The 27,405-nt window shown below is 31.0% G+C and overlaps 1 protein-coding gene across 1 annotated transcript in view; it reads left to right on the plus strand.

The window, feature by feature from the left end:
• LOC106682631 (zinc finger protein Elbow) overlaps nucleotides 1-27,405 on the plus strand; it is a 40,824-nt gene extending 13,419 nt beyond the window's left edge. Inside the window, exons 2-3 of the mRNA XM_014423585.2 lie at nucleotides 25,209-25,430; nucleotides 25,510-27,405. Coding sequence (XP_014279071.1) covers nucleotides 25,209-25,430; nucleotides 25,510-25,794 — 507 coding nt within the window. The 3' untranslated portion in view covers nucleotides 25,795-27,405. The remainder of the gene's footprint in view (nucleotides 1-25,208; nucleotides 25,431-25,509) is intronic.

Raw genomic sequence — 27,405 nt, forward strand, 5'->3', positions numbered from 1 at the left:
ATAAAATTTAAAGTAACTATTTAATAAAAGCGTCATGATATTTTAAATAATCAGTAGCATTTTTACTTTGACATGTTAACTATTTACAAGCATTAATTTTTTTTCCGATCCAGTAGAACAGTCTCTACGTGGTATATCACTAACTGCATAGTTTTATCTCTTCTTCCAATTGAACTCCCCCTTAAGGCAGTATTGGGGTTTGATAAGCACGTAAATGTCCTATCCAAAACCAGTTTATTTTCATTTTTTTTATTTTCAATATTATTTCAAGCTATTTTATATCTTGCTTCTTCGCTCACTAAATCCTTAAAAGTTTTAGAAATTTAACCTATATTCTTTATTGCGTACAGTAAATAGTTCCTGAAAGTACTTCAACCTTCATTATATTTTCCTGGGTGACAGATCTCTATGCTTTATGACTCAAAATTCCTAAAGCATTTTGCCTGTGGATTTATAAAATCTTCAGTGATAGCTATTTAACTTTTATATAGAAAAATGCAACGGTGTTCTCATACATAATTCAGCCCGGACTGAATTCATTGTTAATATTAATCTCCGTCAAAGTTTTTTAATCTCGCTCAGTCACTGATATTGCTTTAACCTTTAAAATATTACTTTAATTTTCCCACCGACTATAAATCTCCAGAGTGAAGCGGGCAGATGAAAAAGGTTGACAAGCGCTGCAATTTATGTCGTGGACGGGTAGAAAGGGGGATATTGATTTATTTCTTTATCAGGATTTACGGTTTACGGTGTTAAGTCCGCATAAAGTAATCGTATCAGTCTTCGAAGAGCATTGTTAAGAGTCGGATCTGACTTTATTAAATACATGTATGCAATGTCACGATAGTTTATTTTAGGATCTTGGGATGATAAGATTTAAAGCCAAGACTATAGTATCGTGCATAGCCTCACAGAGAGATCATAATCATAAAATAGAAGGGATTGGACCATTGGGAAAATGAATCAATCATATTTTTGAAGTTCCCCTAAAACGGTATTTTTTCCGTGAAATTATGCACCAATGCCAGCCATTAGATTGGCTAAGATTTAATGTCTGCTATTTTTGAAAACAATGTTGAAATTATTTTTAAATAATTAGGCTTCGCTTAGTTTATCTGCTAGTCCAATAATGGAGGATCAGTTTTTGTAAAAGCATCTATTATTGGTTTGTCTAAAATTACTGAAACTTATAACTTTAATTTGTTAAACTATGTAGGATTTCGAGCTTGGCGCAATTTCAAAGATAAATGAACCAGCCACTGATACCTGCCAAAATGAAGTTTCCATTAGGTGAGAAATACTCCTTAGAAACGCAAAATCCAAATCACTTCACGTCAGTCATCGTAATCTTATGGATTTTGCTAGGAGGGCGACTCATTATTTTGCCTATTTCATTTTATGTTTGTTAGCTCATATTTTCATAAACACAAATTGATATCAATTGGTATCAACCACTATCTGATCATCATTTTGAAATATATATTTTTATTAAACCAACAGCTATCAAGAGTGCTTTAAATTTGATATTCAAAATCAGTTTCCAAATTACTGACACGAAGTAATAAATAAAAAATTTATTCAAGTAAATAAACGCAAATTTGAAATTCTGTATACATCCATTTTCCATTCACCCATTAATTTAGAGATGAAATAGAGGTCGAATCGATTATGTTCGATTAGAATTACTAAGTCTGTCGATTTCAAAATTGTCTCGATTTCAATTTGGGATTACAGTGAAAAACACTAAACTAAATAATTGCCTCATTTTGAATATATGAGTATAATAATATATAAGTTATACTGTATAATGAGTTGAGATTGTGCCATTTTAAAGATATTTTTATACTCCTTATATAAACACATTAGGATGGAGTAATACAGGAGGATAGTTGGAGTAATTGTTTATTCTCGGCACAATCTCACCACACCGAGTGTGTAGAGAATTTTTTAAACCTACTTTATAGTTGCAATTGATTCAGTTTTGGAAAATTTTAACATGTATACATCTATTTCTCTAGAGAAAGAACTAGGTGATTTTAAAATATTGTTGTCTTCATGAAAATTTTTATTTCTAAAAAATTAACAACTGTTATTAGTTTAAAGTTAAAATATTTTTAATTGTTAGTTATTTTTAATGATATTTTTTTGTTTTAAAATTAATTATCAGTGAATAAAATTAATTTATAGTACGATGACCAACACAAGTTGCGATGAAGTGGTAAGAAAATGGTTTTTGCAAAGTAATTGTGGGAGTGTTATGGGTAGTATTAGGAAAGTGTGATATCTTGTTGATTTGTACAAATAGCATTGTACTGTGTGGTAAACGGGAGAACTACTAGCTTCAATAATATGCCGCCAGAGAGCACTTGTTGGATTTTGGGTTTTAACCCTTTCTCGCTCACCACAAATGGCACACGACAGCACGAGGTACAGTCTGTTATCAATCATCAAGAAGGTTTAAGATGGAATATTTTATTCCTGCGCAGGGTTCAACCCTAATTTATTCACTCGCTAGTTGTTGTTCACTGATATTTACTGCCTGTCGTTGGCCAAGCACGTGTATGAATATATAAATTGATTGTCCTTTCCTTCTTAGGACTCTTGATTCGTATTCAGAGCCAGAACTTTCCGGAATCCGATGTAGATGTTCGTCATTCACCAATCCCCTGGTTTCTGAGGAGGATCTGATAGAGCTCATCATTTCTATTCTATCGATGTTTGAATTGTCTATTGTAATATATTTAATTAGCTTCCTTTTTGCGCTTCAAAGTGTTGAATTGTGTCTGTGATTTGAATGTTTAATGGTAAACAGAACATTGTTGCTGCATATTATATAAGTTGCTCTTCTTGATGAATTATTTAAGACTGATTTTTTTTAAAATAATTTATTTATTGCTATTGAGTACTGTATAAAAATACATACAACTAGTAAATTTGCTATAAGTTGCAAAATAACATGATAAAAACATTTGGAGAATCTACCCATTGATAAAACTCCAACATTTGTAGAGGAGAAGATCTCGGGGCCATCTTCTTTTCTAGGAGGATTATCAGGTAATGAAGGAGAAGTAAAGTTAGAAACAAGTGGGTTTGGACGTATTAGCAACGTATGGAACATTGAGATCTAGATTGATGACTTGATTTGTCACGAAGTTAAACAATAAGCATTGGACTGTAAAATTAAGACTGATTTAAAAAAAAAAAATCATTTATGGAAAACTTATTTAATTTTCAAAACCATGAGTTCTATTAATGATTATTTTAGTACCCCTGTCCCATTAGAAATTGTCCGACTGATTTCATCGAATTCAGTGTTGTTTTTTTATATTTCTGATTAGGAAAGAAAGAAAGTTGATATATACGATGTATAATTTTTCAAAAAAGGGCTTGGGATTGATAATACAAAAAAAAAAGTTTCCACTATTATCTTATCCGTAAATCTCTAAAATACTTGCAAGTCAATTTAAACCAAGGCGAATTTAATTTCAAATAAAATTGAAGATATTACCCTACTCAGTCTGGACCTGATTAATGATTCAGGCTAATCGTTTAGGAAAGTAATTAGACATTGATTTACGTAAAAGACTCTGAGAGAACTAAAAAAAAATATACAATTCATCTAGACCCCCCCAAAAAAATTGTATAATAAACAACACTAAGTCGTCAACAAAATTGTTTTCTGTAATATAACTTTTTAAATGTTTGTTTGCATCTCTTCCTCATAACCTAGTTTGTTTTTTGATGCAATTACATTGTTTGCATAATTTAGCATTCACCTTTTATTTTAAAATGAATTATGTGAATACTGAAGGTTTATTTCTTCTTTGAGAAAAAAATGATATAAGAGGTAACAATGTTCTTTGTTCTCATTGTTCAGTGTTCTCAACAACATTAATTTTCCTTACAAAAATGGAAGTATACCTGTATTCGCTAAGAATAAAACTTACTGTTCTCTTGATGGGGTAACTAATGATCAAGCTCTACATTTCGAAAACGCTTTAAACGTGTGTGAATCTCAGGTGTGCCTAGTTAAGAGCGATGTTTACTCTGAGCAAACAAGAGCTCAGAACTAGATACAAATAGTCCCTGACATAGCCAGAGTTTCTGTCAGCACCCCTACGATAAGGCCTGTAACTGTTATTAAATCAGAGTCGGCTGGAGATAGAACTGCTACAAATTGACAGTGACAAACAGCTCTGATTATGCTAATGATGCCGGGAAGGACCTGCCGACTGTATTAGTACAAACTGATCGCTATTGTTGAGTTACAGCAACAGTAACGGATTGTTGTCGGCTCCTGTTCCTGTTTGTTTGCCTTGTCGTGACCTTGCTTTGCTCCTTGATCTTTCTATTAATATGTAACAGCTATCATTATGTATTATTGTCTTGTATTTTCTAAATCAATTAAGAGCCAAGTATTCTTAAAACTGTTAATATTATAATAAAATAGGTTTTACAAGAAAATTTCTTAAGATGTCGACTTAATATATTACGTTAATTGGAGCCTAGAAGACGCAGTTGTTCGGTATTCTGTTTCTTTCCTGAAGTCACTATTACTTGCATGGTCAGGCTTCAGTGGTCCAATTTACATGAATGGTTTAAGACACCAGTTGCTGGACAAATATTCTCAAAACTGTTATTATAATTAAATAGATTTTATAATATAATTAATTAGTTTAGATACTGACATAATACATTAGGTTAATGAGAGCCAGGGATGATACAGTTGTATGATATTATTTTTTACATTCTGAAGTCACTATTACATGAATTGTCAGGCTTCTACTACCCAATTTACATGAAACTAGTTTATATTTTTATTTAAACAAGTGCCAATAATTCTTTATTTTTTAATATCTGAAATCGTCTTTAATAATATTTAAATAACCAAAAAATTCTTTCAAGTTTTCTTAAATTTAATTTTTCAATTATTTTTAAATTTTAAATTACATTAGAAAAAAAAAAACACCTGCATCCAATACATACGGTCCAAAATTGAAAAAACATAAATTCTTCTTGTCATGTTATTCATAAAAACCTCTCTCAATATTTCATTTGTTTCCGGTTCGCCCTGAGATAGATGTATACCATTCCATTAAAAACTTAACTCCAAAATAATTTTGGTCTAGATGATAACCGCTTATCCTAAATTATTTCAAATAACCCACTAAATTGTGTAAGGGGAAATAACGTAGTTATACTGTTGTGAATTTCAATTTTTAATTACTAAATATGTTGGAAAAAGCCAATAGGGTAATAAAGGCTGCATATATTGGAAGTTCTCAAGTTAAATAAGAATTATTAGCCATTATTACACTTTTACAACTTTAACAAAGAAATCCTTAGAGTTTTGTAACTTTCACCATACTTAGGTATTGCCAAGATTGAAAAAAACGTAAGAATTTTTCACATAGCAAAAAAACAAAATTTAAAAAATCAGTTTATCACTATGAATCAGTTGAGGATAGGTGATTCTTTTTTTAGAAGTATTTTTATAAACATAAATAAACTAGCAAATCCGAAAATATATCCTCTGACCTCGGGCTTTTGATTTGGATTTACAATTATGAAGCCCTTATAATAATAGTTCTGGTGTTCCTGAAATGTAACTTATTCATTTAAAGGACAATATACTAAATATTACAGTTATCTAAGATTGTTTGTTCAAAATATTGCGTTATGCATTTGTATACAATGTAGCCAGCCACTGGTTTTGTTGACATTTTAGCTATCAATAATTGAAAAAAAAAGAAGTTAATTCTGTCATAAAATACATTTTTATTAGTTATATTTCTCAGGTGGAAGTATTGTAGACATGGATATAGTGATAGTATCACAATAGTTAATGATGCATCTATACTTGGCTTATTTTATGAGTTTGTGGCTTATTTATACACTGAAAGATTTTTTTAGTTCTATTCCTTTGACGATGAAAAAATATTTTATCATCAATATTATTAGATATTTTAAATCTGTTTTTGTGTATTTTATAAAAATTCGTGAAAAAAGGTTGTGATGTCTACTCTTTTGGCTACACTGCTTACTTCCATGTTATGTAATTGGAAATATAATTTTTATGCTTCTCTGATTTGCTTTAATAGTGGCATATCTGACTTAAAAAAAAAAGGATTTTATTTTAACTTTGACATTTTTTCTTTTTCTCCCAATTATGATTCCCTGATCATTTCTGACATACGCGGAAGGAGGGTGGGGTTGTTATCTACAGTGGTTTGATAATCTCTTGAGTGAGCGGAAGTGGACAATTTAATGCCATTAAAGAATATTCACAGCAGAAATGATGTTAATTGTAGTTATATTCCAGTTCTTATTTTTTTTAATAATGGAATTTTCGGAGCGAAACGTAATTGCCCAAGTCGTCCTATAAATTCCAATAAATATGAAAAAAAAAAACCGTTATCACTTCATCACTATAAAACGAAAAGAGATAAAAACCATCATTCAGAGAAACATAAAATTGAAAGAAATAATAAATTTAACAATAAAAGTAATTTTCAATTTTATGTTTCTCTGAATGATGGTTGTTTACTCTTTTTTTCTTATAGCCCTGAAATTCTCCGCTTATTAATCTACGGTCAACCATCTACATCTCATTACCTAAAATTTTGTTGATTTAGATAAACATAGCAGATATTCAGCTTTTCAGCGGTTGTATTGACGTAGAAATTGTATAAAATGCAAAGGAGTTATGAACAAATATATGAGCAATGGTCACCGGTAGGAAAAACTCAACAAATAAATTAAGGATAAAAATGAATAATTTTCTAATTTCTTTGAAAAATGGTATTTAAGGGTTTCAGACAACGCTAAAAACAAATATCATGCTTATTCATAAATAAAAAAAAATTGTTGACCTTCCTTCAAGCCTTATTATGTTTTTTTAAACTTTTAAATGAATAAAAAAATCATTTAGAGGAATCAATAATATTTTTTTCTTATTGATCAGAGAGAGACAAATCGATTGGCATTTAATAACCATTAAGAAAATGTATACTTTCTGAGCTGCTAAAAATGCTTAATTTTGTAAATAATTATTTTATTTTATATATTTACTTTTTTCATGCACATAGTTTGATTATTTTCATTTTCTTTATCTTTCTGTTTGTATATATTTTAAGAGAGACTTTATTTATTTCTATATACTTTTTTCCCATTTATTTATTTATTTTTCATTCTTATTTTATTTTATTTTAGTAAGAATATTATCATTCATCACCATTACCTATTGCGAACAACGGTGTGGCAGATTATAATATCTATCAATAAATAAATTTAAAAAAAAATAGTAAATAATTTTTTTTTTTTTTTTAGCCCATATACTTCCCGGGAAAATCCTAAAGATTTAGCAAAAAGCTCCATCTCAACCGGATGGACGGAATAACATGACATAACGTACCCACTAACAAATATTAATTTTTATTTATTTGATGTTATTGTTGAACTATTTCAACATGTTTATTATCCCTATTTAGTTAGTTTGCGTCATATACTGATATGAGATGTGCAATATTTGGTCTACATTAATATTTTTCAGTCCTAATGCCTCAATAGTCAGAACGTAGACCCTCAATACCATTTGGAAGGTAAGATTTATTTCGGGATATTTCAATAATACCTTCTTTTGTTTCTTTTCTAACAAAATAAAACTTAGATTGTGAGGCTCAATTTCGCCCCGTGACCTGCTAGGCCCAATATATGTTCTGTTGCATTCTTAATTTCAACTCCTGACGCAATTCCCCTAACCATCAAACACGCCACTTAACACCCCCCTTCTCCACAAAAACTAACGACCAAGCCCAAACTATTCATCGTTCGACCATTGTGGTGTGAGCATATGCTGGCCCTTTGTGCCGACCCTTGGGTAATACATCATCGAACCCTCGGCCCGCGGGGGACCTCAGGACTATTTGTTCTGGTGTCCATTAGTGACAGGGCGAGTCAATCGTCGAGTCATTGTCTTCTCTCTTAGCTCTTCTTTGTCCTATCACAATGGAACTACTGATTGCTATGTCCAAGGTACTTCATTGTCGGTGCCTCTTCTTCCTGCCTGTTGGAAGGTAGGTCTCAGCTGTTGTTTCTGTAATGATATGGTCTATATATCCTCTAGGCGGACTTTTCTACCGACCGCCACTTGTGAAATACCATTTAATATATATTTAGAGTGTTGGAGAAGTTTGTTTTTTTTCTATTGCTAATAAATGTGAATAGTACTTAATCGAACTAACCAAAACATACAATTTAGTGTTAAGGCGCTTGGAGGATTCCATGCACAATTCCTGTTGTTCCTGAATAATGAATGAAGTGATAAATATTGTATAAAATTTATCAATTCTAAAAATAATAATAATATTTTTTTTATTTTTATATGATTTTACACCAATTCATCATAAATGAAAACATTTTATTTTTCAGTAAACCTATATCATTTAATGAGTTATAGAAAATACTCATTATCTTTATAATAAAATACTGATAGAATTATTTATTTGCATGGTCAACATGTACTACATAAATTTGAGATTTATTTATTTATCTTATATTAAATTATTAGATTTATTTTTCTTCATTACACAATTCCTATTCTTGCCGATTTATAACTTAATTTTCATGGAAAAATTTTCCTCAAAACTAACATTCAATTATGAAGTTTTATAAAATTGTATAAAATTAAATAAATATGAATTATGTTTTAAAAATAATGTAATATTATTTGATTTGTAGATTATGGCAGCATATAAATATTTTTTTTTTACCACAAATATTTGGCTATACTTTTTTTTTATTTTAGAGGAAATGAAAAAAAAAAAACTCTTAAATTTATGTAGCTCATGTTTAATATACAGATAACCAATTCTAAAAACTAATTCTTAATCTAATAAAACTCTCCCATACATTAAATGTTGTAGATATACATATTTTACTTAAAATATGAAGTATGAATAGGATTAATTTTTAAAAAAATGGAGTTAGTCCAGGAAATGTTCATTTTATAATTATAATTCAGGTGTTCGTTTTATAAGCATCGACTCTAACATCTTGAGCCACAAAATCAGTGGTGCCCTGTATTATCATAAATTGAATATGAAAATTACGACTTTTCGTTTATTATTGTTTTAATTAAAACTCATTAGTCATAATCTCAATGTTTTTAGTCTTTCTCGTATCTTCAAAATCTGTCCATAACGACACCAGTTTTATCAAAAACATGTCTCTATTGATTATTTTATCATTTTAAATAATGTATTATTTTATACAAATTTTGATCCCGATTGTAAAATGTTTATTGTGTCATTTATCCTAACAGAGAAGTAATAATAATGTTTTTATTTACATAGATATGTTATTTTATTGTTTCCCAAAAAGCTTTAGCAATTATTGGAACTTAAATTTGAAATAAGATAGGTTACTAATTGAAACCACATAATTTATAACAGCAATATATTAATTTAATATTAATTATATATGAACCAAATAGGTAATTATTAATGTATTAATAAAATATTATAAAGTTTATAGTAATATATATTATGTTGTGCAATAAAATATTACAAAAAGAATATTAAAAAAAAAATGCATAAATCTCGGAACGTGCAAGTTAGTGAACGGATCGTTCACGAACGATCTATAGCTGCATAGTGAAAGTGAAGTGCAGAATAAAATAAATTGCCCTGATGAAGGTCTTTCTGACAATGAATGGGAAACTTGTCACCTATAATTAACCTTTATCAAAGATGGACCATGTTACTCAGACACCACGTATATAGCTTATTTTGTGTCCTTGGTGTTGAAGATGTATGCAGTGGTGCTGGAAAGATCTGTATTGAGGAACAGTGGTGCATTTTAATCAGCCTGTCCTCGTGTGTCATTGGTAGAACGTGTGCTTGAAAACATAACATGTGCTGAAAAACGTATAGTTAATATTCTTTACCATTCCTCTTATCTTCTTCACTATGCAAAGTGCGGGTTTTATTAAAGGAATAAAACTTTAAAGTGAAACGTATTTATTTAGTCGCTGCTTGGATTGTAGAAGCTGAATAGGCCAAAACCAAGCAAAATAACAATTTAATAAACCGTTAATAGACTAAAAACTATTAGGTTACTTTTGGAATAAAAAATCAAAGAACATTGAAGTTAAAGTTTAATAAAAAAATAAAATAAAATAAAAAACCGAAATTATAACAACTTATGAAATGGAACAATATTCTCTCTTAGGCCTAGAAAAAAGCTTCGAGAAATTATTCTGTAATTTTTATTCATCATACATTAATTAAATTTATTTCTACATTAACTTAACTCATACCCAATTACTTTCAAAAGTACCAGGAAAGTTTTATTTATATCAGTTGATTATGTAAATTTCAAAGAGTTAAATTATAAATAACAATGTTAATTTGAATAGAAAAACATTCCAATTACTTAATAAATTTTATAATTATATTAGTTTACAAAAATTTCAATTTAAAATTGTTGTTATAAGAGGAATATCACTCGGTGAATAATTAAAACAAAACCTAAAATGTTTGGAAATTTGAGAATCTAAATCTAATGGTGATATTAGGGTAAAATATTGCTCTAAGAGGTTATTTAACATAAAATTTCTTATAAATGTAATTTACGGGGCGCTAATTTTCCTCTAAATTTCAGTGGTATGGCGAATTTCATGGAATAATCTTCAATAAGTTGGTAAAATAACAGTCAAATAAAAGTTAGCGAATTAGGTCAAAATTGTTGGAGAATTTAAGATTTTTTTCCAACCAATAAATTTTTGTAGCACTTCTTTGAACATATCTTTATTAATCTGATAATTTTATTGATTCGCATCAATATATTCATTGATTTATTAGCAATTTACTATTGGATATTTTAATAGTTAATTTATTGGTTACGCAATTAATTCAAATTAGGTACATTCAACCTTTGAAGGTTTTGCATAATAATATAAGTCAAATTTTTATTCATTATTTGAATTTTATTTGGAAATTTATAGCAGAAATGGTATGGCAACATTTTAGATAATTTATGTATTATTATCAATTTTCCCACTGATAATTTTAAAAGAGGCAGTAAAATGAATTATAAAAAAAAAACTGAATGATGACTATTAAAAATAAATAACTTATTAACTACTATAATTTAATAGATAAATTAGTAATAGAGGACATCAATAGACGAATAAATTTTCGTTTCAACATTGCACCTTATTCTGTCTACGTACACCAGTTTTATTAATTGTAAGTAAATTTTAATGATAACCTTTTTGTACTTAATAAAATCTAAAATTTATGTATTTGATTCCACCGTGTTACGGATAATGAAACTTTTTCATTCAATAACATAAAAAATGATTCTAAATGTTTGATGGTTAGTTTGTTCAGAAATACTAGCCATAATAGCCACCACATAATAATAACTAACTAAATTGACCACCCATTCTATTGTTTTAATAAAATATTTTATTTATGACCTAGAAATAATCTCATAATTTCTCAAAATTAAAAGATTCTGGTTATTTATAAATAGGTGAACAATGATTTCTTAATTAACTTCTTCGTCAGTCACCAGATTTATTATAAATCGTGATATATTAGGCTTCTGGGACATTAAGAAATAGAACGTCACCCTTGATGTTCCTTTCAAAGGACAACCTCTCAAGAAGTCCTGTAGGCAGCTAACAAACGTATGATAGATGGGATGATAGAGACGGACGTGGGCCCGTATAATTTATTTAGGGCATTAGCCGGTAGATGGCGCATCCATCACTCTCCTTAATTGTTTTCCCCTTTTGAAAAGCCTCAGCTCATAAATCACTGCCCCGGGCCGTGGGCCAATTATGAGCCTCATAAATCATGTGTTAGTGGAGGGGGAAATGGTGGGGGTTGCCGGCGGTGGAGTGGGGGCAGGCAGTCGTTGGAGTGGGGGTTGATGGATGAGGCCGTGGACGGCCATCTTGTGTCGGATTGATCAGGGCTGCCACCTTAACTCAGCTGGTCGCTTTGTCTACTTCAGTTGGCTACTCTGTCTCTGTCGTCCTGTCTTCTTGAATTAGCCTGGCTATTTCTTACGATTTGTCTCCGTTTTTCGTCTGATCCTCAGAATGGTTTGTTGTTGGAGGGCACCTTTAGTGCTCTTTCGTTTTGTGGCCGCTTTCACAAAAGTATTGTTTGATGAATCAGATTTACATTTCTTCTATCAATATGCTTATCCGTTATTAAAATCATTAGGCGATAATTTAACTTACTTCTAGTTATCTGTCTCAAATATTTTCACGCCAACCTATATACATCGAACTTTACAAATTCATTGAAAATCAGAAAATACTTCGAAATGAGTAAGAAATGAACGTGTAATTAACATACTATAGTCGTGGTGTGGTTTCATTGTATATTTCTCTTACATTAAATACTAAATATTTTGTTTTACGTACTCTGCATGGTTAATGGAAAATAAATCAATCAATCAGTCAATCGTCTATCGTATGTTCTATCGTTGAATATTACTGATTAAAAAAAAAATCTAGCTATTATTACTATATCCCGATATTATTATATATCTATATAATTGATAGTATCACAATTATATGTTAATATTGACTAACATTGTATATTTGATTTATTTTTTCAGTCATGTTGACATTTGTATTATTCATAAAAAAAAAACCCACTGATTTAGGTTGCCATCCCTCAATAATTGAGGTACTTGAGTAGGGAAATTCGATATTTGAGAATATATTATAGTGCAACTGCAAAAAATATAGTGAAACTTTTTCGAGGTATTAGTTTTCCTAAAATATTTGGACAAATTTTATGCAATACTTCTCAAACTTTGGAAAATCTGCTCAATATCCTATGGATTATTGAGAATCTAGGGAATTATAGATATGTCCTTTTATCCTATACGTTGTAGCAAAGTTCCTATATAAGTATTTGCAAAGAACGGTGGGTACTTGATGGTACTTATTTTATAGGGCCTCTACGGAGAAACATAAATTTGTTTTGTATCTTTAGACATGCTTTTGATTTGATCTTTACATGTTTAGATTCCTTGTTTACGTTTCGTTGTTACTGAAGTATCATAAAAAGAAATAATAATAAAAAAGTACAATTAATATCGGCTATAAATCTTCCAGTCCCAAAAGCAGAGATAGGACACGACCTGCTCTATCTACAACACCCATCGCGGTCCTGCGCTGTTTAATTTGGAAGGTAGTGGTAATTTAGATAAGGGCGCAGTGATGGCTATCGGTGAGCGCAAGTCGTTGGGAATGTGCCGAGTTATGGCGGCTTGATGATGGGTTCTCCCCGGTCATTTATTTGCTTGTGTAGTTATCCTCGGTTTGAACCTTGGCATATCTCCGTAATGTAATACTCTCTGCTCAGGTGGACTTTGGTTTATACCCCCTTAGTTTGTTCTGAAGGTGTGCATTTATGGAATTGAATCTGTTGACTATATTTATGGAGTTACGAAGCTTACGGGTGGTTTCTCAAGTTTTGTAATTACAGGAGTATCTTTTGAAAATGTCTCTGAACTGTTTATATTATCTATATACCGGTCAGTTTTCACTTTCCTCGCTTAACGGATTTTATCGCTGTAAATCTATTTGAATAGTAACATTAAAGCTCAGAACTTTTGAGTTTCTGACTTGGATTCTCATTCAAAAAGTTAATTATAGTTAGTGTTTAACATTTATTTTTTATGTAGATCGTTGTTATTCGATCCTCGTAAAAATAATTACTTGAAGACAAAAAGTAAATATATCTTTCATTGACTCCACATTTGATTTTTGCTTCGCGAGCTTTAGAAACAAAAAAAACTGTAAAATAAACAGATATTAATTGAAAAATTGAAATAAAATTTGAAAGAGATAGTCAAGCCAGTGGTCATATGAAGACAAATAGTTGATCCAGGTCTTCATCAAGGCTATTATGATGATGAGAGGTGTAAACTAAAAAACACAGGAAAATTTGGTTATATAATGTTACATATTATTATTGGTATAATAATTATAAAGAATAGTATAAAGTTTAATAAAGGTTGATTTAAAATAATTACTACTGGTGTAGAGATGGTTAACCACTATTTTGATTTATTTTAAAGTAGTTTGTGAGAGTATGGGGAGAGAGGGAATAATACGTTTTGAACGTTTATTGGTAACTGTTGTAATTCCTTGACCGCATTTCGCAACTAACTTATTTATATCTAGCTATAGCAATCGTGGTAATGATAACTGATTTCCGATCAGCTCAAATATATCGGTCCGCACCTTGTATCGCTCAAAATACAGTAAGGTATAAATGGTCTTATTTGATTACGAAATAATAAAAAAAAAAAATTATTCGACAATATAAAAGAACATTGTTTTGGAACAGATAATCCGTCCGGCGCTTACAATGTACCTTGGAGTTATTCTTTATTTTTGTTATGCAATATTATTTATTTTCTCATAAAATATATTGGAAATTCAAAGTATATACTTTGTAATGTTATGATGAAAAAATTACTTTTGGAATGTGCAAATAATATTTTTGATCATTTATATCTTTCGTATTTATATACTTTTTCAATGAATATAGAAACATTTGTGGCATTGTTTTATTCTCTATTTTGTCCTCAATACACTGCTTTTTGAATTATGTAAATATTGTTCAGTTTTTATTAGCCTTTTTCCAAACTCAAGTAAAGTCGTGAAATTCGGTCGATTATCTTTTCATAGGCACATGCATTTTAGCTTATATTTTCAATACATTTATTAAAAATATAAACTGATTATATTTATATACATATATATTATTTTGATACTTATGATGTTTTCCAATCCTTCGAAAAATATGCAAATAAAATTATATTAAACGAGGTAATTGTTTAAAAATATTTACCTTAAATAATTTCATATTCTTTTTTTCGGTTTCGCCATCCGATTTTTTTACTATGAAGCCCCACTTTTGAGTATTTCCGACAACGATGTAAATTAATTAACGGGAAGGGAAAGAGGTTGGGAGTAATTGAGAAAGTTGAGCCGCGCCGTTAGTTGGGAATTATACAAATTATCAGCCATTTGGCGAGGGGGGGGGGGGAGAGGATCTGGCGCTCCCCTTCTCAGTTTAAAATTAAAGACTGGCAATTAGTTTGAGCTCGCCTGGCATTAGTCTCTCTTCATCTCTTGGTCATTAGTCTTCTCTGCTCACGTCTTGGTCCAACGCTGGAAGATAGTCGTGATCTAGAATTTTAACTGTCCTAATAAACTAAAACATATACGAACCCTGAAGGAGTTGAATCCATTTGAAGAAGTGTCTTGAAAAAACTCAATTGATGTTGATTGAAATCTATTTTTGAAATTAATCCGAAATCAGACAGCTGAACCTTTACTAAATATTTTATTTTTAATTAATCAAGTTCATAATAATAATAAAAATCTGGTGCGATGGGTGCATAACATGACCTGAATCTTACACTCCTAGTTAAAGTTTGAAGAATTCCTGGCTTATTTCATAAAAAATATTTTTATATTACTCACAGTGGGAATACTTTTCGTTAATAATTAACCCAATTTTCTTTTGCACTGTAAAAATATTTCTGTCATACTTTTAAAAATTTACTAAAAAATTACACTCTGGTCTTAACTTTTTATTCCATGCTAAATTGTTATAGAATTCTAGTCAACTGAAAGCCTCCATAATACTGAAAAAAATAGGTCAAGTGAAATAAAAAAAACAAAATCTATGTAATAAATACGATGAGGAACGTTGAACGAAAAAATCATGCTAGTTTTTTCATCATCCTTTATTACCTTATACGGCTTTCTATATTAAATATTATTTGTTAAGTTCTTATCTCCTCAAGTTAATTATTACTACTGTTCATAGCTTATGTTAAGCAATTAGGTACAATTTTTTCATACCTAATAAAAATATTAATTATTTTCAAGCCATAAATATACATTTCTAACAAAGTTAAAGGTACCTCAGAGAAAGTCATTTTTGAAATTTGTCATTTAATTTCTGTCATACTATTTCAATAAGAAATTAAAATTTCTTATTAATTGAATTTTATTTTAAAAGATTTTCATTTATTAATCCTGAATTATATATGGAAATGTTGAACAAATAAATAATAATTTGTGCATGAAAAACTCCATTAGAAGTAATAACAGCGTTACTTATTCGAATAAAGTTTATAACTATTAGAATTTTTATTTGTTCTTGTAATTATTATCCATTTATTTTGAAATAACCAACTAGCTCTTCACGTTATTTATTCTTTCGCTAAGATCCATGTAGATACATTGATGGAAAAGAAATTCCTGAGCCCCTCCTGTCAGGCGATGATGACTCACTCAAGATACGAAGCCTAGATTGAAGACTACGATACACTTCCGGACGGTGCGACATTAAGTGCGAAGGAGCCGTGGAGATAAGACTGGATATTTACCCAGGAGAGAGGAAGCAGATAAGAGATCGATAAATATTATCGAGGTATCGACTGTCAGAGCCAGGCCATTCCGAGGTCTGGGCTCTTCCTGGACAGGGGGAGGGTATGTGAACAGGTCCCTGCCAAATATCTTGGAAATTTTCAAGGAAAAGTATTTTTATTTTCGTTCGCATATTTATTGTTATATTTCTTATATATATCCATTAGATGAAGACCCAAGTCTGAAATAATATTTTAAAAAAATATTAGTACATTGATTTCTGCTACTTGGCAATTGCTCAGATACGTTTTACATATATACCCACTTACACAATTAATATGGGTGCCACTTTCTAAGGGGTGATAGAAAATAACAGGGGTGCAATGAACAGTACTAATAAAATATATCACTATTTAATTTTTTTCTATATTTTAAAATATACTCAAAGATGAACTCCAAATAATAATTTTTTTTTTCAATAATATAAAATTTAAGTTTCGGTTTTTATTTATGTTTATTCGGTATTTATTTATTTTTCCTTTTTATTTAAATAATGTTTATTTTCGAAAATATAAAATTTTGTTTTCCCGTTAAATGGGAGCGTGGTGGTACAGTGGTAAGGCACTACGCTACAAAGTCGAAGAACCTGTGTTCGAATTCGGCTGTGGCAAATAATTATTTTTTGTTTTACTGTAGTCGTGAATCAGCTCTGTTGGTTCTGGAAACCTCCTAAGGTCCAGCTAGCCTCATGAAATTGGGTAAAATCTGGTCGTGGAACGAAATCTTTAAAAAAATTACCTTTTTACCTTGAGTACCTTACAAAGTACTCATGACTCTTCATGGATCGTAGGGATTCACACTATTATCTTTATTTTTCAATAAAAAATATTTTACCAACGTCATACTTCAAGATGAAATTGATTCTCATATATGGGCATACCCAGCAGGAGGCAAGAAGGGACTTCACTCCCTAGAAGTGAAAAAAATGATTTATTTAATAAAAACATATTTTTTCAAGCAAATACTAATTGTAATAACTAATAAGGCACTGATACACTTATATTTAATTTTCTTAAAATTTTAGTTTCATTCACCTTTTCTGTGCTGAAATGTCACAACCTCATTGATCATGTCTTGCCCTCCCCTCCCCCTCCTAGTTTTGATTCTGGGTGTCTATTCATACAGCAATATTATGAGCTCCACATTGTTTAAGAAACATCAGTTTAATTATATGTATGATTATTTTAATGTTATGTGCATTTGTAGTTCACATACTCATGATGCTATTGTCGCTTATCCATAAGGTATAACTATATCTATAAGGTAACATTAAACTTCCAACAAAATGTGACCTTGATTACTTTACTCATGTTACAAAGAATATTTCGATATTTTAAAATTATACAACTATTGAAATCATGTTTAAATTGATGTAAACATACCGTTTACATGTTATTATAATAAGAATATTAGTATATTTTGAATGAAAATCACTGATATGCTATTATAATTCTGTAATATGCTATTAAACTGAAATTATGGCATTAATTTTAAACAATTTAATCCTTATTCATCAAAAAGAACTTAAGAAATGTATAATTCTAATACAGTTAATAATTATACCCACTTGAAAATACAAACTCAGAATATCTAATATATTAACTCTCTAATTTTTAATATTTATTTTATGTTTCTATGTTTTGTTGATGGTAACAAATCATTTATTTTTTTAACCACCCTTATGATATAAAAATATCTCTACAATATAAATATATATATATTTATTTTGATAAATTTGAGAGCGATGTAAAATAGATGAATTCGATTCGAATGTACTGGGATGCCAAATAAGTTTTTCTTAGACATAATACTAGTGGGCTTTGTTAGGTAGGACTCATGATATGAAAGTAATCATTCAAAAGAATAAAAATTATCCCATAATACTATCATGGTAATAGATTTGGCTGTTTCCTAAAGAATATCACAATTTTGACAACGTGTCAAGTCTACCAATGCTGGTACCGTATGATCTGATTGCTTTATCAGAGATTATTTTTCTGCTTTGTATAATTGTAACATAATTTATCAAAAAAATTATATTTAAAAAAAATAAAACTCATGTATTCGACATAATTGTCTAATTTGATTAGTGTTGTTTTAGTTTTGGAAATATATCTAATATATTGTTTAAAATATGTGCATAACGTAGATTTCTAAAGGAATTAATAAAACCACAGAACAAAAAGCAGTGTAGAATACAACAACAACCCAGTAAAGAGGAATAGAACGAGACAGAGCATAACAATAAACAGAGGCGCTGATGATGGCCTTCTATTAAGGGAGTCGTCATCCCGGGCGATTTGACACAGGCTCTGACAACAAAGACGCCCTGACAATGACATAGCTATGCCACATTTTGTTTGTCTTTTTCACATCGGTCCGCACAAGAGTGTTTGAAGATAACCCCGAAATAATTCCGTTTGAAAACCTCTCTCAGCTCTTTTTGAAAACCATCCGCGTGGCTCTGACACGCGACATTTTTTTTCTAAAACCTATTTCAGGTCGGTATTTTTTTTCGTCAACCGTCAGACACGGGCTGCGAGATGTGATGCAACGCCGAGGTCATCATTTTTACTTTATATACAGGGATACAATTGTTAATTTGTAAGGAAATGGGAAGTTCTGTTTAATTGTTATAATATGCCATTCTTCTTGTAATTGATAACTTTTTATTTATTTTGTTTTCATAAATAAAAAAAATAAATACCCTTCTGTAATCATACGAACAATATGCAAATACCTCTCTCTTTTTAGAAAACACTCCTTCTGTATGATATAGTCATGCAATGTATGGCCCTAAACGAAGATCTTTATGCTAAATGATTAATATGATGGAACGGACACATCAGCGTTTTGTGTTTTAACTAACACTAAATAATATTATTCACTGATTTAAAAGGCTGTAGTTACTTTCATTATTATTACAATAAACCGTTTATAAAGAATTCTGCTATAAGGAACAATCGTTAGTAACGTACAAAATTCTCCGCCTCCTGTAAAGTCATTAGTAAACTTGTTTTTTTATTTTATTTTTATAATCCAACCGCCTATAATGTACGAATTGGTTATTAGGAACATATTTTGTTTGCTATAGGATGTATTTAACAGAAAGTGAGTTTTATCAAAGGATTCTCTCATTCAAGGAATTCTATAACATATCTGATTCTGTTAACCGGACTAAACGCAAAGAAAACAGAAAGATAACTATAATATTGTGGCGTATTTATGCATATAAATGTTTTGTCTAATGCAATATTAGTTACCTATTATATTATGAAATGACTACAGATTTATTGCACTAATATGTACCTACAATTATATTTCAATGTACTAATTTAAAAAAAAAATAAGACATTTACAATGCTGTCCTCAGATCCACATATTTTCCTGACCCAAGGAAATTATCGATAATCAAAATGATTCCCAAACCTTGAAAACCACCAGAACACCCATCCTCTTACCGTCCTATCTCTCTGTTACCTATTATGAGCAAAATCCTTGAGAATTTTGTCTTAAAACGCCTGTACCCCATCATAGGTTCCAACCACACAATCCGAGATCACCAGTTTGGATTCCAAACATCTCACTCCACTAGCCAGCAATGCCATCGTGTGGTTGATGTCGTCTCGTCTTCATTGGAGCGCGGAATGTACTGCTCGGGTGTCTTTCTTGATATAGAACAGGCTTTTGATCGAGTCTGGCTCCCAGGTCTACTATATAAGATCCGTAAATTCCTACCCCCTACATATTTCCTCATTAACCGTTCTTATCTCTCAGACAGGTTATTTCAAGTAAATCACAACAGCGCATATTCATACCTGTTTCCCCAGTCTACTAGTTTGGAGTACCTCAGGGTAGTATCCTTGGTCCTTTTCTTTATACAACTTTTACAGCAATATGCATATGATAATCCTTGATGCATATGTATATGTATACAGTTGTAAATAACAACTAAAAATAATTGTAAAATAAAATAAGTAAAATAAATTATTAAAAAATATGCAAGTATATTCCCATAACAGCTAAGAATTCTGAATATTCTCAACAAATTACTAAAGACATTGTCGAATAAATTATAGAATTTCCTTGACATTTTTTTTTTTAAAATCACTTTTGCATTACGAAATCTTCACAGTGTAAGTAAATATGCATGGCATGTTCAGATATAAAAAACTGTTCACAATATGAGATTTAGTTGTTATTGTCAAGACTGTTAATTACGTGATGGTCTCCCGAAATTCGTTATTACTGATTTACTCCATCAATATATTTTCTCACGTCTTAATAAATATTTTGGCGTTCTCATTGATAGATTGCTCCAAGTAAACCACAATAGTTCCTATTCCTACCTCTATTCTCAGCCCGCTAGTGTGCCTCAAGATAGTATCCTCAGTCCCATTCTTTATACCGATTATACAGCTGACATCCCAACCAATTCTAACACTATCCTCACCACGTATGCCGATGGCACATGTGTGCTCGCAGTTAATAATAGCCCTTTAATTATATCCCAAACTCTCCAATCCCATAACATAGCCCTCGAAGAATGGTGGTGTAATTGGAAGATTAAAATCAATTCCAACAAACCCCATCAAATCACCCTTACTCTTCGTCGTAAACCTTCCGAATGTCCAATAGTTTCCTTTAATAATGTTGTTCTTACACTTGTCGAACAAATCCGCTACCTTGGACTACATCTCGACAAAGGACTAACCTGGAATTCTCACAAAGGACTGGAAAGACAGAAAACTGTAAGTAGATTTCGACTATTACTGCACTTACTAGGTAAATGATCTAAACTTCCAACTCATTACAAAAGACTGATCTACATGACTGTAATAAGGCCAATCTTGAGCTTTGGAGCTCCTCTAAACCTTCGATTTCCTCTCGTATCCAATCCTTACATTCCAAAGTGCTCCTTACTTAGACACAAATAAAATCATACATAATGACCTTAATGTTCCCTATGTAATCGATCTAGCCCGAACCAGATATGATTCCTTCCATTATAAACTCTCTACCCACCCAAATCCTCTAGTTTCTAACCTTGCATCCTTCCATTCCTGACAATCCTCCGAGGTGCCTGAAAAGAAGATGGTCTGCAGACCTGCCAGTGTAAAAAGCTCATTGGATTGCTACAAATGGGTAGTTCCCTACACGCCTGTATCACTCCATTATAACTGAAATCAACTTTAGTGAATGTATTATACAGTTGAAAATTTCAATAAATATATGAGAAGAAGATGGTGGGGGGTGCGGTCAATGAAAAACACAAATAAGTATGATTAACTTATTTTAATGTGCCATTAAAATAAGTTAATCATACTTATTTGTGTTTTTCATTGACCGCAACCCCAACCATCTTCTTCTCATTTATCATCCACGGTCAACTATCTCTCATAATTATAATTTTCAATAAATATATATATAAAGAAAAAAAAAATTCATTCATTCAATCATCTTTTTCTTTTTTTAGTTTAATTTTATTGATCGATTTATTTCTTTATTTTAATATTATATTCGTGAATATTGTTAATTTTACTAATTTAAATGTTTATTTATTTATAATTGAGGGTTTCCAGATATTTTCCTTAAAACTCCAAGCGTTACTAAAGTATCTACCTATATTTATAGTTTGCATAAGAAATACGTGATCATAATTCCTTATCTAACGATTACCCATGATGAAAGCATGTGAAGACAGAAACGCCTTTCAAAAACATCATCATATAAAACTAATTTTAAAAATTGAAATTAATAAACAACTTTCTCGTTAGTAAGATTGGCCTCGTAGTTTCGCACCTTAACGCGTCAGTCACGCCCACGAGGAAATAATTTTCTCTATTGCCAGACTTAGCAGCCATCTGTTTTTTTTCCCTACATCACTACAAAAGGAGTTGCAGGGGAGAAATATGAGGGAAAGGGAGACTAATGAGATGTAATACCGGCGGTGATGACCACGTTGGGCGCCAAATCGTGACCTGGGCCTTCCAGTAATTGCTTCGATGGATTATACCTCTGTGGATAAGTAATGGCTACTTGACTGGGACACCGATAACATCTCCGGGGATCGCCTTCTAATCGATTCTCTCGGCTATTTTCATCTCAGAAAGGCTTAACGGATTCGGCATCTGTCTGTCGCTTATCCCCTAATTGACAGACGATCGGCGAATTCAATTCAGGGTGATAATTTTCGAATATCGTTTATCTGTTGATATAATTTATCGTTTGACATTTAAATGGCCTCGCCCTCGGGAACCAGGTTAAAATTTGATAAAAGAGAATTTTAAGTGACTCGTAAGAAATTGGAATTCTTTTCACAGTTAATTTTAAGCTCTTTCACTATATGAGTTAGAAGAAGTATGAGAACTGGTTAGATAACTTTTTTTAAGATTAAAATTTATTTATTAACTCTATTTAGATTAAAAATTAGAATTGTATTTCTACTTATTATTATTTTTTTTAAAATTTTTAGCCGGTTTACTTGGCATCATGAGGTTTTCGATCAAAACTGACAAACTTAAATTTTGTTCTGCCTTATTGTGTATTTTGCACTTTTAATACAGAATGTTAAAGTCGTATTGTTATATTACATGTAATTGCTTCGATAAATGAACAAGAATCACTTTACAGTCTTGTTTAACTGTCTTAAGTAGAAAATTAATTTTTTTTTAAGAACTTTTTTGCAGTTTCGATTTTGTAGGATGAAATTTAAGAAGTAATATCAAAATCAAAATATAGATCTTTGACACTTGAACCTTTATAGAAATACCCATATACCAGGATATAGTATCCCTTTTAGCAGTATTAATACTATTATCAGTATATATAATCTTATCATTTCTTTGAAACTGGCTTTATTGTTTAAATAAAATAATTTGTATCTACTTTAAATTTCTAAACATTCTTTATCGTTTCTTTAAATGTCCAATGTTTCGGCCAAAGTGGATATCATCAAGGACAATCTTAAATATTAATTTACACTTCACATCCAACAATTCAAAAAACTTTTGGTGGCTTTTCACGCCTGGTCATTAATTTCTGTCAAATCACCCTATTTGGTCACTTTTCCGTTATATTTTAAAACATTTGATTGCAGATTAACTTAACTGTATTAAAGTGGGAAAATAGTGTCAAGTTAATCTGTAAAGCGACAAAATTGGGTGATTTGACTGAAATTAATGACTTGGACAGAAAAAGTTTTTAAATTGTTGGGTGCGAGATGCAAATTTATATTTAAGACTTGAGGATGACCATGCTGGAAGAGACTTAACTTAGAAACAAATTATTTTATTTAAGCTTTTATTAATATTAATAACCACTATTATCAGTTATTATGTTAATTTCCTTCGAATGAATCCTTTGAAGATTTAAATTTACAAAATAAGACATCACTTAATGCATCTATCTCCGTAATTTTCTATTCCAATGATGTTTGTTAATTCGTTCCAATATTTCCAAAAAATGTTGCCGCATCTTAGATTACTTGATTTGACATAACATCATGAACCAAATGCAGTTATTATATTTTAAAGCCGTAAGAAATACAGAGCATTCAGTACTCGGTGAGCCAACTACTAATTATTATGAAATTAGGTAATCAAGCACTACTTTAATTTGCTTACTTAAAAATTACTGCGCTAAAGGCCTATTGTAATTATAGTATAAATGAATAAATATCAATGCAAAGAAAAAAAATGTATATAGAGTATCTAATCTATATAAATATTATTCATAGGTAATTTTCTGTTTTATCCTCAATGATCTGCTCTTATAAATTTTAAGCTTGTCTAATAGTTTTCACTATCGTACAAATGTTCAGGATATCAATAAGTTAAAAGTTTACAAGAACGTATGATTACAAAGCAGATCATATATTCACTTAATAGCTTCGAATCAGGTGTCGACCAACTATGCCTCTTGCGAATCTGATGTTTGAATGAGGATGGCAGGAGACACCAGCGGTAGACAGATCTGAATGAGTTTTATTTAAAGGCTCCTGGGGAGCTGTGCTTGACGTATTTCTCATTTCCTGTTCTGTGTGGTGGAGACATGGCCCGGGGCCCCTGACAGCCTGTCTCTGTCAAGTATTCTTCACTCGGCTCCTTATTCCTCCGGGGTTTAAATTTTTAAAGTCATAACAGGCTGGCTGTTAGCGGGAGTGGTTAGGCATGACAGCCCTCTGACGTAGGCGTATTAGTGAGCTTCTCCAGGGTGTTGGCGTCTTCACTTAAAATTTCACGATATAAAAAGCTTCTTGGGGCTCAATTTAAGAAAGCAGGAGGGGGGAAGAAGGAGGGGGGGAGCATATTTCACAAATAAAGTTTGAAAGAGCGGCATGGTTTAACAAATGCCAACGCGTTATGATGATTACGTTTTATATGTTCAATATTTTTTTTTTTAATTCTTAATATATAAACCTATTTAAAATATATTACTATCACTACAGAAATAGGCGGCATTGGACTTAAGGAGCTTTTTTTCAATAAAAGCACTAAAAATTATTAATAAACAAGTGACTCCATAAACAATAATTTGATTGGATATTTTTTTTAAACAAAATATTATCAAAAACAAAGTTTTGTTGTCATATTGACTTCTAATTCAGACTCTTAACTACCCTATTAACTTTCAGATTTAAAGTATGTTAATCATAAATATTTTTAGACTACATTCCCAACTAGCTTATTATTATTTTTTGACAAATGATTGATGATTTCAGATGGATTCTAAGCAGAGCCCTCTTGCATTACTGGCACAGACATGCTCCCAGATCGGTGCGGACTCACCACTAGTGCCTAGCAGACCCGCTCCTCAGGCTGCTGTGCCGGCGAAAAAGACATCCCCGAAACCAGCTTTCAAGCCTTACGAACTTGAGGAAAAAAGGAAATCACCTAGAGAGAGCCCGAGTAGAGCGTCACCCAAGTACCCTGACTATCTCAAGGTAAGGAATTTTCAATTTTTTTTTTTTTCAATAACTTAGAAAAATTGTTTTTTAGTTTAATTTATGGCGTTTTTCACAGGCACTTTACACTCCAAGGGCTTGCAGAGACCCTTATTGCCAAGGGTGTCCTGCAGGATTGGCTCAGCTGGCTGCACTAGCTCAACCCTATGTCTGCTCCTGGGTATCCGGAGAATCTACTTTCTGTGGCAAGAGGTTCACTACCCCTGAGGAACTTCTTCAACACCTGAGGAGCCACACAGGAGAACCCCGATATCCCCGTTTCCATCCTTACACTCGACTCTTCCCTTATCTTCCTCCCTATTATCCACCATATCTCTACCCATCCAGACTGCCCCCTCTCTAGTAATCCTTATTCATACAGATTAAAAGAATGTAAGATTGTTTTGGATAAAGGATTTGAGAATGAAGGTGTATCTATGGCTGTGGGAAGGTTCCGAAACCGCAGCAGAGCGGCTTCTTTTGCGTTTTTGCTGGGTTTGGACAGCATGATCATGCCCAACCCTCATTGTTTAAACATTCTAGTTTTTAATAATTGGTCTATCTTGGTCACAATCACCTATTAAAGATTAATTTACTTAAGAAATGATATACGTTACAATCTTCAAGAAAATGTAGGTACGTGTGAATTCAGCTAACAAAAAGTAATATTCATTATTAAAGACAATAAACCATTTTCATCTCAATAGGAAACAATAAAATGCCGATTTTTAAATATATTTCATTTAATTTTCAAATGTTGCTAAGAATTATCTATACATAATTTTCAAAAAATGGATGACAAATTATTTTCTTAGAGAACAACAGAAATATTTAATCGGTACAGAGTATAAATTCTTTTAATTCTTTAAGAATTAATTTTAAGCGTCATAAAGTTCAAAGTATACTCTCTTACCCCCGAAAATGTTCTTTCAGTGTGTACTTTCGGTAATTGTAAGATGGGTAGTTTTATATTATTCTACCATCATTGTCCACAATGATTCGTCCACTTTATTCTCGTAATATTCTTCAACTTTCAACATTAGATTTTAGTTGTTCATAGAAGATCTCTCCTTCGGATGGTTCTTCCTGAGGGTATGTTACACAATGTGATTTTACGATTAACCTTGCATGAGCTTGACCCCAATTTTTTAATTTTTTTTTTATTTGTCCCCTGAGAATTATTTTTCTTGTAGTATGTAAACCATGGACTTTGCATTTTATATATTATTGTAAATGTACTTCTATTTCTTACATTATGTGATCCTCACTTAAATATGAGTTGGTTTCTCAACTCATTGTAGTACTTAAGGTGCATCTGTTAAGCCACATTATACTCTAGTGAGTGAATTTCGGTCTTAAGTCACGTATGTTGAATTCTGATGATTTGATTTAGATTCTTCGGTGGTTCATTAGCTTTTCTGTATACAAATGTTGTTTTTGCAGGTTATTTCTGTTAACATACATGTTTTACAAAATCAGACGTAAAGATTCATCTAATTTTCAATAGCTGGAAACATATCCTTGTATGAGTTTTGTCATTAATAAATAATTTTCCATGTGCAATCATAGAATTTTTAAATACGTTTGTTGGTGAATATAATTTCTTTAATGTACAGAAATCCAGCTTTGTAGACTATAATTATAAATATATAATGTAAGATTTTTAGTGGGTAAGGATAAAAAAAACAACATATATGTGTGGGTCAAAATTTATGATTGATATTTATTTACTAATATAGCCAAAGTATATGTTTCTCTTATACTATTAAAAACTTTTGTAAATAATTATAATTGTTGTTATACATATATATATATATACTTAATGATAAGTTACCGCATGTGGGAAGCCTTCAACACAAGGTTGACTTTACTACAATCATGTTTTAATCGGTATGATATTAAAATCATACGTATCTTTGCTATGAAATATAGATTTGTATTATTTATTTCAAATAAATTGACTTGTTTTTCACAA

Source organism: Halyomorpha halys, unplaced genomic scaffold (assembly GCF_000696795.3).
Source record: "Halyomorpha halys isolate HHAL.00 unplaced genomic scaffold, Hhal_1.1 Scaffold432.1, whole genome shotgun sequence".
NCBI classification, from domain to species: domain Eukaryota; kingdom Metazoa; phylum Arthropoda; class Insecta; order Hemiptera; family Pentatomidae; genus Halyomorpha; species Halyomorpha halys.